Source organism: Protobothrops mucrosquamatus, unplaced genomic scaffold (genome assembly GCF_001527695.2).
Source record: "Protobothrops mucrosquamatus isolate PMUCROS unplaced genomic scaffold, P.Mucros_1.0 scaffold262, whole genome shotgun sequence".
In the NCBI taxonomy this organism is placed as follows: Eukaryota; Metazoa; Chordata; class Lepidosauria; order Squamata; family Viperidae; genus Protobothrops; species Protobothrops mucrosquamatus.
This window is the reverse complement of record NW_015386609.1, coordinates 550,620-562,384: the sequence shown is the minus strand read 5'-3', so window position 1 is coordinate 562,384 and position 11,765 is coordinate 550,620. Positions and strand designations below refer to the sequence as shown.

Here is an 11,765-nt window from a genome sequence, read left to right as displayed (position 1 = left end):
CCCCCTAAAAATTTATTAAAACACCCCTTTAAAAAGAGCCTTAATTTGGCCAATTTCCGAAATTTTTGGCTAGTGCCTGCAGCATGCCACCTCTCGGGGTTCCAAACCCCATCCTCAAGGTGGGCCCTGGAGATCTTAATGGGCCAGGCCTGCGCGAGGGGTGAATCGCGCAGGGCCAATAGGACTGTCCTTGGGTATAAGATGATATAATCAGCGCAGGCTAACCATTTATCTAGATTTTCTTGAGGGATGTGATTTACCAGGATGCCTTTTCTACTCAGGGCCTGGGTCTATGCTTTGTAGAGTGTGAATTATTTTTAAGCACTGGTTGCGAGATCTGTTGCTTCTGCAAGCAAAGTGGCTTGTGGAGAGGATGTTTAAGATGGCTGATATCTGTTCATAAAGCATCTAGCACAGTGGTTCTCAACCTTTTTAATGCCGCGACCCCAACTGGTCGTAAGTCGAGGACTAAACCGGTCGTAAGTCGAGGACTACCCAACCGGTCGTAAGTCGAGGGCTTTCCCTGCCCGGGAGCGCCGCGCATGCGTGGTTCCGCCCCCTGCGCCGGCCGAGGTGTAGTTGGCAAGCGGCAGAGACGGAGCAGGTCGACCACCAGCTGGCCCAACCCAAGGAAGGTAAGGCACCCGCCGGAAAAGGGGGGAAAAATGGCGGACAAAAAAAAAATGGCGGACAAAAAAAATGGCGGACAGTCTTGCTTGGCGACCCCCATGAAATGGTCGATCGACCCCAAATGGGGTCCCGACCCACAGGTTGAGAACCAGTGATCTAGCAGAGGTGGCTATCCAATTCGTTCCATCTGGCTTCCTGGATTGGTGACTCAAAAGAAAGAGGAGTTAGGCTGGATTTGGGTGACTCCTCCTTTGGAGGAAATCATTTGATTCCTCACTGTGTTACTTTGCCCTCAGACTTCTGCTGCAGGGCTATCAGCAATCTTCACGCCAGGACCTTGACACCAGAGGAGACAAGCATGCTTAGATTGGGAAGTCTCTGCAAAGGAAGTCTCTGTTTTCCCTGGAGTCTTTCTCGTCTTTACTTAATAGCCAAGCCAAGGTGGGATGTGGGAGTCGCCATAAAGTCCAAGGGAATGGGCCAGAGTGGGAACTTGAAAAATAATATCCCCAAAAAGGCAGGGTCAATCTACTTCCTTATTTTTGCCAAGGGAATTATATCTCTTTCTCTGTGTGTGTGATGTGACTAGGAGACACACTTAGCTTGAAGGAGCCTTCCTCCCCCCCCCCCCTAATTTGTAGTACCTCTCCTCACCCTTCTCCATCTTCCTTTCCTTGACTTTTCCAAGCCACAGAGGGATGCAGCTTATCTCTGTCAGTCTACTGGTCCTCTTACGGAGGGGGAGATGAAGATGTATGCAGGTAGAGGCAATGTAGTGACCGGAATTGTTAGAGTGTGTAGTCTGTTTTTTTTAAATTTCCCAATATTGGAAACACTATTAGAACAAGGAAGCCGTGTGTAGGCACGCGCAATTTTTTTCCCCCATGTGTAAAGTGATTTGATTTTCTTCTCTTGTGATTCAGGGCACCTGAATCAAGCATTCCCTCTTGGTACATCTGCTTCAGCTCATATTAGCTCCATATCAGAATGGCAAGAGTGTCAGCTGACATACACAAACACACAGGGTGATACGGCTGCTTAGCAGGTGCTCTGAAATCAGCAGAGGAAGCAGTAGCTACAAAGGTGTCCGCAGCAACACCCACCGGCTTCCGTGGGCAAGTCAAACCAGCCTCTTTTTATCTGCATTCACCGCACGGGATGCCCATTAAAAGGAGCAGGTTTTGATTGCCCAGACGCTCATCATTTTGAAGCCAGCGACTGTTTATTTTATTGATTTCTTTCTGTCTGTCTGTCCACCTTTATTATTTTTAACAACTAAGGCAGAGAACAAAAACCCTGTGAGGTGAGTTGGGATGAGAAAGAGTGAGGGGCCCAGGATCACCCAGCTGGCTTTCATGTCTAAGGCGCGATTACAACTCAACGGTTTTCTGCTTTCGAACCCGATTCCTTAATCATTAGGCAACACTTCCTCTCCTGTACATCCTAAGTACAGGTAGCAGAAAACCTTGTATTGTGTCTTCAACCCCCCCTTTCACCTCCAGCTTAATTGAATAAAAATTTGCTTCCATTTTGCACAAGCTACATTTTCTTCTTAGATCCCAATTGGGACAAAGTAGAGTCATCACGAAAGCCAGTTTAATGTAGTGATTAAGGCATCAGGTTAGAAACTGGGAGACGGTGAGTTCTAGTCCTGTCTTAGGCACAGGGTGACTGGGTGGCCTTGGGCCAGTCACTCCTTCTCAGCCCTAGGAAGGAGGCAATGGCAAACCACTGCCAAAATCTTGCTGGAATTGGGTATGTCTAGTTTAACGAAGAGAAGGACGAGGGGGGACAGGATAGCAGTCTTCCAGTATCTCAGGGGCTGCCACAAAGAAGAGGGAGTCAAGCTATTCTCCAAAGTGCCTGAAGGCAGGACAAGAAGCAACGGATGGAAAGTAATCAAGGAGAGAAGCAACGTAAAACTAAGGAGAAACTTCCTGACAGAACAATTAACCAGTGGAACAACCTGCCTCCAGAAGCGGTGAATGCTCCAACACTGGAAGCTTTTAAGAAGAGAATGGACAGCCATTTGTCCAGAATGGTGTAGGGTTCCTACCTGAGCAGGGGGTTGGACTCGATGACCTCCAAGGTCCCTTCCAACTTTATTATTATTATTATTATTATTATTATTATTATTATTATTATTATTATTATTGTTGTTGTTGTTGTTGTTGTTGTTGTTGTTGTTGTTGTTATCCAGGGAGTTGGCATAAACACAAACTTGAAGGCACACAAACACAAAAAAAGGGGGGGGCATCATGTGTGGATTAAAGCATATGGGTTTTCCTAAATTGTAATTAACCACAGTTCTGTTTCATGTGTACAGAGCAGCCCATAGTTCATTGAACGCAAAAATTAAGACTTCCGAATCAGTCGTGGCCGTGCCAGAAGAGAAGAGAGGAAGGACAAGTACATAAACCCAAAAGTTATCCATTGAACATTCAACTGTGGTTAACCTTTAGCATTATTTGTGAGCTGGAACAGATTATCCTAGGGTCAGCATCCCGTGTATCAAACGGAAGATCAAGTGTTCCCCACAAATTCTTTATCGTTGTCAATTATTGCTCGTTCCCACTCGGTGAGGCATATTGCCTCTGAACATTAAATGGTCTTAGGCAATACTTATTTATAGCCCTTCCTCTATAAATTTATCTACTCTTGAAATTTAAAGCAGTCTAAACAATTGGTCTTTCTTGTGGCAGAAGATGCCATAAATTGCGCGGGGCATGAAAAACTGTTTTTCTTTAAAGCATTCAGGAGAGCCTCAGCCAAGAAAACTGGAGAAGGACTGTTCTCCCTCTCTCCCCACATGAAGCAAAGCAGGAGACTTTCCTGAGATCATGAATTTAGAAAGTGCTGTCTAGTCCACAGCTTGGAGGGCTTCCCACTGCGTCGTAACCAGGTTTAGCTCCTTGCACCAAGGATTTTAGCCTACTCTTCCAGAGTCACACTGGCTATTTGTTTTTCCTGCTATACAGGTAGTCCTTGACTTACAATCATAACTGACCCTGGAATTATGGTTGGAGGTCGTTGTGATGGTTAGGTGGGCCATCATGTCACCCTCTTTGCAGTAGCCATTAAGTAAACATAGTCACTGAGTTGAATCCGTTTTACACGAGGGTGGGGTTTTTTTGCTGGAAACTAGAAGTAAATGCTGGATCCCCTGGCAAAAAAAATGGAAAACCACAGTCCCATGACTGCAGGATACTCTAAACCAGGGGTCTTCAAACTTGGCCCTTTTATGACTTGTGGACTTCAACTCCCAGAATTCCGTGCCTGGCTGAGGAATTCTGGGAGTTGAAGTTCACAAGTCATAAAAGGGCCAGGTTTGAAGACCCCTGCTCTAAACGGCCATAATTGCGAGCTGGCTGCCAAGCACCCAAAATGCAGTCATGTGACCATGGGATGTGTGTGTGTGTGTGTGTGTGTAGGTGTGTAGGTGTCAGAACTTCAAAATTGGGTTGTAAGTATTGGACTATCTATAATTTTAGCCTTTTCATACTATCCATTGGGTTTTATTTGGGCAAACTCTGGGAGAGCCTGGCATGCTACAGTCCATAGGGTTGGGAAGAGTTGGACACGACTTAGTGACCGGACAGCAACAAATCTGCAATTTGGAAGCAATGGTAGTTTGTTTCTCCTTGGGTAGTGCAGCATCTTGGAGATGAGTGTGTTGGGCTTTGTTTTTCAATCTCAACTTTTAAAAACTTCATTAAAAAAAGGAACAGCCCAAAGAAGCAGCAAAAGCACCTACCAGCCCTGCAATCCCCAGTTGGACAAATGTTGTACTCGCTTAATCTTATTTTTCTTATTTTGCTCTTTCTTTTCCTGAATATAAATCCCATTCGCCGAAGCGCAGTGCAGTTTTACTAAGACAATCTTTGTAATCAGAAAACAAAACCGGCAAAAAATGATTTTTGTTTGACTGATGTGCAGTACTGAAACTAAATTGATTTAGCATTGGCCACGTTTACACGTGGCTTATCCTAAGAGGCTCATCTTCCTAGTTCACTACAACTCATTCTCCTTCACCTGCTCAGCAATAAAATAGCTGGAAAAAAAATGCTGTGAGCTTCCTCTTTCTTCTATGTCTAGGTTGCAATCTTGGGCGTCTTGGTTTCTGGAGTATATTGAATTATTCGCATATAATTAGAAGTCCATACATGTCATTATTTCTGTTTGCTTCCATCCTTTATAATAACCATCTCAGGGCAATGAAAGGGGAGGGAATCTTTGGTTATAAAGATCTGTTGCTGAGCATTGAAAGTGATGGTCAATGAAAGATTACTACTCTAGACTTAATGGAATAATACTAGGGGGATTGATAACTGTTATCTGCCCAGCATTAGAACTGAGCGATACAAACATTGGTATAGAATTAACTCTGACAAGTGACTTGTACCTGGAACGTGTTGATCTGGGTTATGCAATTGGGTTGGGCATTATTACTACATTCTTGCAGAAAATGCAGTCCACCTTAGCTGTCTGTATCTTAGACAAGAAAAGAAAGATTTCTTGTTAATATAGTATTTATAGTTGTAGGTCTGTGTGCATTCTGCATGTTAACAAAATGACAAGGTTGTAACCCTTAACAACTGAACCCAGGTATGGCCAATGTCACTTATTCCTTAAGCCAATGAAATGCTCTCCAAAGCTACTTGTTTGCTGGGTCTACATACTTTTTATTAAACCAACTGTCTTTCTAGAACTCAATGGCCATATAAAATATATTTTCTATTCCAGTGGTTCTCAACCTGTGGGTCGGGACCCCATTTGGGGTCGATCGACCATTTCACGGGGGTCGCCAAGCAAGGCTGTCCGCCATTTTTTTTGTCCGCCATTTTTTTTGTCCACCATTTTTCCCCCCCTTTTCCGGCGGGTGCCTTACCTTCCTTTGGCTGGGCCAGCTGGTGGTCGGCCTGCTCCGTCTCTGCCGCTTGCCAGCTACGCCTTGGCCGGTGCAGGGGGCGGAACCACGCATGCACGGCGCTCCCGGGCAGGGAAAGTCCTCGACTTACGACCAGTTGCGTAGTCCTCGACTTACGACCGGTTTAGTCCTTGACTTACGACCGGTTTAGTCCTCGACTTACGACCGGTTGGGGTCGCGGCATTAAAAAGGTTGAGAACCAGTATTCACTTCTAAACTCAAGCAGGGCTATATGCCAGAGGCAGGAATCCCATGACCTCCAGGGATAGATGCATTAAGATTTCTCAATCCTAACCCGTACAATCAGTAGACAAGGAAGGTGGGTAGATCAGCAGAATCTGGAGGGTTCTATTCTCTGAATCCCACCGGTCTTAATAGCGCTTACTTCAGGGTAAACATGTATACAATTACACTGTAAAATAACATTTAAATAATGAATTATGCAGAAGCACTTAACAAGGAGATAACCTCAGAGACAATAAGCAAGGGGGAAAAAATGGGTGATTCAATTGCTAAATGTCTGCTTTCAGATGCTTGTTTGTTACAAGATAGCAGTAGCACTTAGACTTACATACCGTCTCATAGTCCTTTAAAGCCCTCTCTAAGCGGTTTACAGAGTCAGTAGATTGCCTCCAACAATCTGGGTCCTCATTTTACCAACCTCAGAAGGATGGAAAGCTGAGTCAACCTTGAGCCGGTCAGGATTGAACTCCTGGCAGTGAGCAGTGAGTTAGCCTGCAATACCGCATTCTAACCACTGCGCCACCCTGGCTTTTTAAATGATGAGGCCCAGTTCTGAGAAAATGGCTCAATAAGGTCAATTCCTTGTTAAGTTACTCCTAGTTTTAGTACTGCAAAAGAGTAGTATTTTGATATTGATAATGCTACCTCTTCCTCCTGGAAACATTGAGGCACCTGCGCCCTATACCTGACTGCATATGTCCTGTAGTTGCCGTTGCTGATGTGTATGAGGAGCCTGACTCCCCCCTGGAGGGAACAGCTCGCAATAAAAGGATTAGCCTTCCACCTTTTCCCCTTGGCAATCCTGGACTATATTCTGCGAAAGATCAGCTTTTTCTACTGGCTTGTTTTCATTTTCCATTTCAGCCAGGCTTTGCACACGTCTACTTTAAAAGGGTCCTATACTGCAGGGCTTTTCAACCTTTTCACCCATTGTACCACTTTTAGGATATGGCAACATCCGAGTGCCACCCGTCGCCTAGCAAGGTGTCAAAAACTTGACCAAAAAAAAAAAAAAAAGGAAAAAAGTGATAAAGTACAGGTAGTCCTCGACTTACAACAGTTCGCTTAGTGACTGTTCGAAGTTACAATGGCACTGAAAAAAGTGCCCCCTAAGCCACAGCCGAGCAAGACACCTGCCTGTCCACCCGGCAGCGCTCTTCCTCCTGTCCGAGGTTTTCATTGTTGTGAGCATTTCTGTTGGAGATTGGCAGCGGGGGGTGGGGGGTGTTTGGTTTTTATTCCTCCCCGTCTGCTGGGTGGTTGCAGCAGGTTTTGGTCACTTCACATGACCCTGGGACACTGTGACCATCATAAATATGAATCAGTTGCCAAGCATCTGAATGTAAATCACAAGACCCTGGAGATGCTGCAACATTCCAGCTGATCGGCGCTTCTTCTGGGCTCAGCAGAAGCACCAGGATCAGTGCTGCTTTCCAGCTTCAGGACTCAGCAGAAGTACCAGGATCAGCGCCGAGCTCCAGCTGGAGCCTGGCGCTGATCCTGATGCTTCCATTGAGCCCTGACAGCCCCAAAGAAGCGCCGATCGGCTGGAAAGCGGCACTGATCCTGGCGCTTCCGCTGAGCCCTGACAGACCTGCAGCTCCAGCCGTCTCTCTCTCAGACTTGTGCGGTGCTGCAGCCGGTTCAGCTCATTCCCCTCCCCTGCTACCACTTTTCTAGGATGGTCGCATACCACCTGCCAGGTGCCAATGTACCACAGGTGGTACCCATACCACTGGTTGAAAAGCCCTGCTTTACTGGACATATGTATTCCTGTCTCTCTTCTGCTAAGAGAAACACAAGTCACTCCCACACAACCTGACCCATTCCTTATTTATGAATAATCCCTTTACATTTTGTAGAACCTGTGGACTTGCTAAGGTAATAAAGGCTAGCAGTCTATAAATTACAAATTCGAAAGGGTGATGTTTTCCTTTGTACTGCATTGCGTTTGTATTCTAATCTGCTGCTGTTGTAACCCAGAAAGGACTATTAAGGGATGAATCACCTTGCTAATTCATTTTTCTGTGCTTCTTTCCAGGTTTCGGTGGACATCGGCAGTAGTTCAATCCATGTGTCGGTGGTGGAGGGACGTGGGCGCCAAGTGCTCATGGAAGGCACCCTTACTCACAAGATCAACACAGAGACCTCTGTCTGGAGTCTAGAACCCGGGAAATGTATTCTAGTAAGGATTACCTCATCATTCCCTTTCAGTGTGCGTGTGCACCTGTATATGCAATCTCGTGTCTGCCCATGTACATACCCTTCAGGTACTCCTCAGTGTAGGACAACAATTGGAATTTCCATCATAAGTTGTTGCAATCATAATTTGAGTCAGACCTGATTTGACTACCATCTTACGATGCTTGTCAAGCGAATCCATTGTCATTAAGCGAATGTCACAGTTGTAAGTGTGGACTCATTCTTCTGAATGAGCAAGGCCCCCCCCCCAAAAAAAAACACGGTTGCAAATTGTGATCATGCTACTACGGATCATTGGACCTGGTTATAAATACAAACTGGTTGCCAAGCGCCCAAACAGAAGCTGAAATGAAATTTGAACACGAGCATAAGAAGATCATTTCCTTTGTGTTCCCTCAAAAAAGACATGTAGACTTATATACTGCTTCACAGTCTTTACAGCCCTCTCTAAGCAGTTTACAAAGTCAACGTCTTGCCCCCAACAACCTGGGTCCTCATTTTACCAACCTCGGAAGGATGGAAGGCCGAGTGAACCTTGACCCGGTCAGGATCGAACTGGCTGTAGTCACAGTTAGCCTGCAGTACTGCATTCTAACCACTGCGCCACCACATATCATATAACCACAGGGGTGATGCAACAGTCATAGGTTTGAGGGCCTCATAAGACCTGCCTTTTTTCAGCAGTGTCATAACTTTAAAACAATCACCCAATGAATGGTCATGTCAAGGACTACCTACAGTATATAGGTATATATACTGTAGGTATATTTTTCGCCGAGCCCTGAAAACTCATCTATTTCGTGCGGCCGGCCTGGCGTAGTCTTAATTAGGTTTTAGTATAGGTTTTTATATGGGGTATTTTAGAGCAGGCCTTTATTTATTTAATTTGATTTTAGAATAGATATTTATTGTGATTTTTATTATCGCCTGTTCACCGCCCTGAGTCCCGTAAGGGAGATAGGGCGGTATACAAATCTAAATAAACATAAACATAAACATATTATTTTAAAAAAAACAGAATTGCTTTTAGATTAATATGATGGACATACATTCTTTTTGAAGAGCATAGCGAAGGCATTGCTAATTTTTGGTGCAAAAACATCACGTGTAACTGCATATATAACTCCACAGTTTTGCTTTTAATGTTTGATATTCTTTGCTATGAGGCTTTTCCATGCGCTCTGTCATAAAGACACTAACCAGACCTGAAATGTTATCCTTTAGCAGAAGTGCTTCATCTTGAGGTTTCAGATCATGTTCTTCCTTTTACTTTAAAAGACTGATACAGTCTTTTAACTTCTGCTTCTCATGTCAATTTCTTTTTTTATTACTGGTCTGTTTCTCCTTCCCTTTCTTTTCTCTAAGGCCCTGTAGCTCTTAAAATGGCCTCGGGCTTCTCTGTCCCTCATCCTTACTTTTTTGTTGATGGCTGAATAAAAAATGGGAGCTGGAGAGGATCCTGTATTCACTCTGGAATCCTTGGTGGAGTAATAAAATAATGGAGAATCTTTAGATGTCTGAAAGAGGTGGAGGGTGGAAAAATTAACTCTTTTCAAGTGCAAAAAACGTCTCTGCTTGGATATACAGGTAGTTCTCAACTTTCAGCCACAGTTCAGCCCCAAATGTATGTTGCTAAGTGAGAAATTTGTCAAGCATCCGAATGTAAATCACCTTTGCTTCTCAGAAGGTGGCAAAAGCTGATCACATGAACCTGGGACACTGCGACCGTCATAAATGTGAGTCAGTTGTCAAGCATCCGAATGCAAATCACCTGATCATGGGGATGCTGCAATTGTCATAGGTGTGAAAAATAGTCAAAGGTCACTTTTTTCAGTGCTGTTGTAACTTCGAATCGTCCCTAAGTGAATTGTTGTAAGTCAAGGACTACATGTAGTTTATTAGAAGCATAGGGAGTTGCTGTATCTTAAGTCAAACCCAATCCTCTAGGTCAGAGGTCCCCCAACCTTTTGGGCACCAGGGACCGGTTCCGTGGAGAGAGGTTTTTCTGTGGACCGGAGGGTGCGTGGTTTCGTGTATTGCCTGCATCCCATGTATGGGGCTTTGCTTGTTTGCACGGACCGGTTGCTGGCATGTCGCAGCCCGATAGTGGTCCACGGATCGGGGGTTAGGGACCCCTGCTCTAAGTCACAGGTAAACAATCCTATCAGGACAGCTGGAGCCCTCATGTATAGGTTGCAACCCTCAGTCCCCACTTATTTTTGTTGCAATGATGATGATGATGATGATGATGATGATGATGATGATGATGATGATGATGATGATATAAGAAAGACAAAAAAGTCTGGATAGTGGACGTGGCAATGCCTGGAGACAGCAGAATAGACGAGAAAGAACTGGAGAAGATAACAAAATACAAAGACCTACAAATAGAAATAGAATGACTGTGGCAAAGGCAAGCAAAGGTAGTAATAAGTGCCTTAGGTGCAATCCCAAAACAACTGGAGCACCACTTGAACACCATTGGCATTGACAAATTCACCATCAGTCAGTTGCAAAAGGTGGCCTTACTAGGAACAGCTTCCATCCTGCGATTATATCTGTAATACCATCAATTCAAACATCCACATCTGTCTATCCCAGGTCCTTGATAAGGACTCGATAGGTAGACAAAAATGCCAAATCCAGTCTGAACATCTGGCTGAGTGTGTGATGATGATGATGAGGAGGAGGAGGAGGAGGAGGAGGAGGAGGAGGAGGAGGAGAAGAAGAAGAAGAAGAAGAAGAAGAAGAAGAAGAAGAAGAAGAAGAAGAAGAAGAAGAAGAAGAAAAGAAGAAGAAGAAGAAGAAGAAGAAGAAGAAGAAGAAGAAGAAGAAGAAGAAGAAGAAGAAGAAGAAGAAGTAGTTGTAGTAGTAGTAGTAGTAGTAGTAGTAGTAGTAGTAGTAGTTGGAAGGGACCTTGGAGGTCTTCTAGTCCAACCCCTTGCTCAGGCAGGAAATCCCATACCATTTCGGACAAATGGCTGTCCAGTCTCTTCTTAAAAACTTCCAGTGTTGGAGCATTCACCGCTTCTGGAGGCAGGTTGTTCCACTGGTTAATTGTTCTCACTGTCAGGAAGTTTCTCCTTAGTTCTAGGTTGCTTCTCTCCTTGATTAGTTTCCATCCATTGTTTCTTCAGGTGCTTAGAAGAATAGGTTGACTCCCTCTTCTTTGTGGCAGCCCCTCAAATATTGGAAAACTGCGATCATGTCACCCCTAATCCTTTTCTTCATTAAAGTAGACATACCCAATTCCAGCAACCGTTCCTTATATGCCTTGGAACGTCTTCAGTCCTTGGAACGTCTTCAGACTACAGTCGTCAGCAGCATTTGAACTGGAAAACACATTAAAATGGTATTCTGAACCTCAAAATAGATATGATGTTGTAAAAAAAATGTTCCTAAAGAAAAGAAAAAGCTGGCTCTGCTCACAGGTGTGATGTGTTCCCATCATCTTTGCTTTGCTGTTATGCTCACTACAGCTTCACCTTTCCAAAACATGTTGAGGTGCCAAGACATTAAAAAGTAGCTAGTGGTTTCCATGATGGCAAAGCCTTAAGCCATCATGGAACGAACTACCCCCCCGAGATCCGGACGATTCCGGATCTCTTAACCTTCCGCCGCGCCCTCAAGACATGGCTTTTTCAACAAGCGGGCCTGACCTAGGGTGAGTTTTAAATAGGGATAATTTTTTAACGATTTTAAAGTTTCAGGGGATTTTTAAGGATAATTTTAACTGATCGGCCTGTTTAAATATTTCTTTTTA

At 44.4% G+C, this 11,765-nt stretch overlaps 1 protein-coding gene across 1 annotated transcript in view; it reads left to right on the top strand.

The window, feature by feature from the left end:
• NUDCD3 (NudC domain containing 3) overlaps positions 1 to 11,765 on the top strand; it is a 61,787-nt gene that overhangs the window by 37,768 nt on the left and 12,254 nt on the right. The window contains exon 4 of the mRNA XM_015814570.2: positions 7,842 to 7,985. Within this exon, the coding sequence (XP_015670056.1) occupies positions 7,842 to 7,985 (144 nt within the window). The remainder of the gene's footprint in view (positions 1 to 7,841; positions 7,986 to 11,765) is intronic.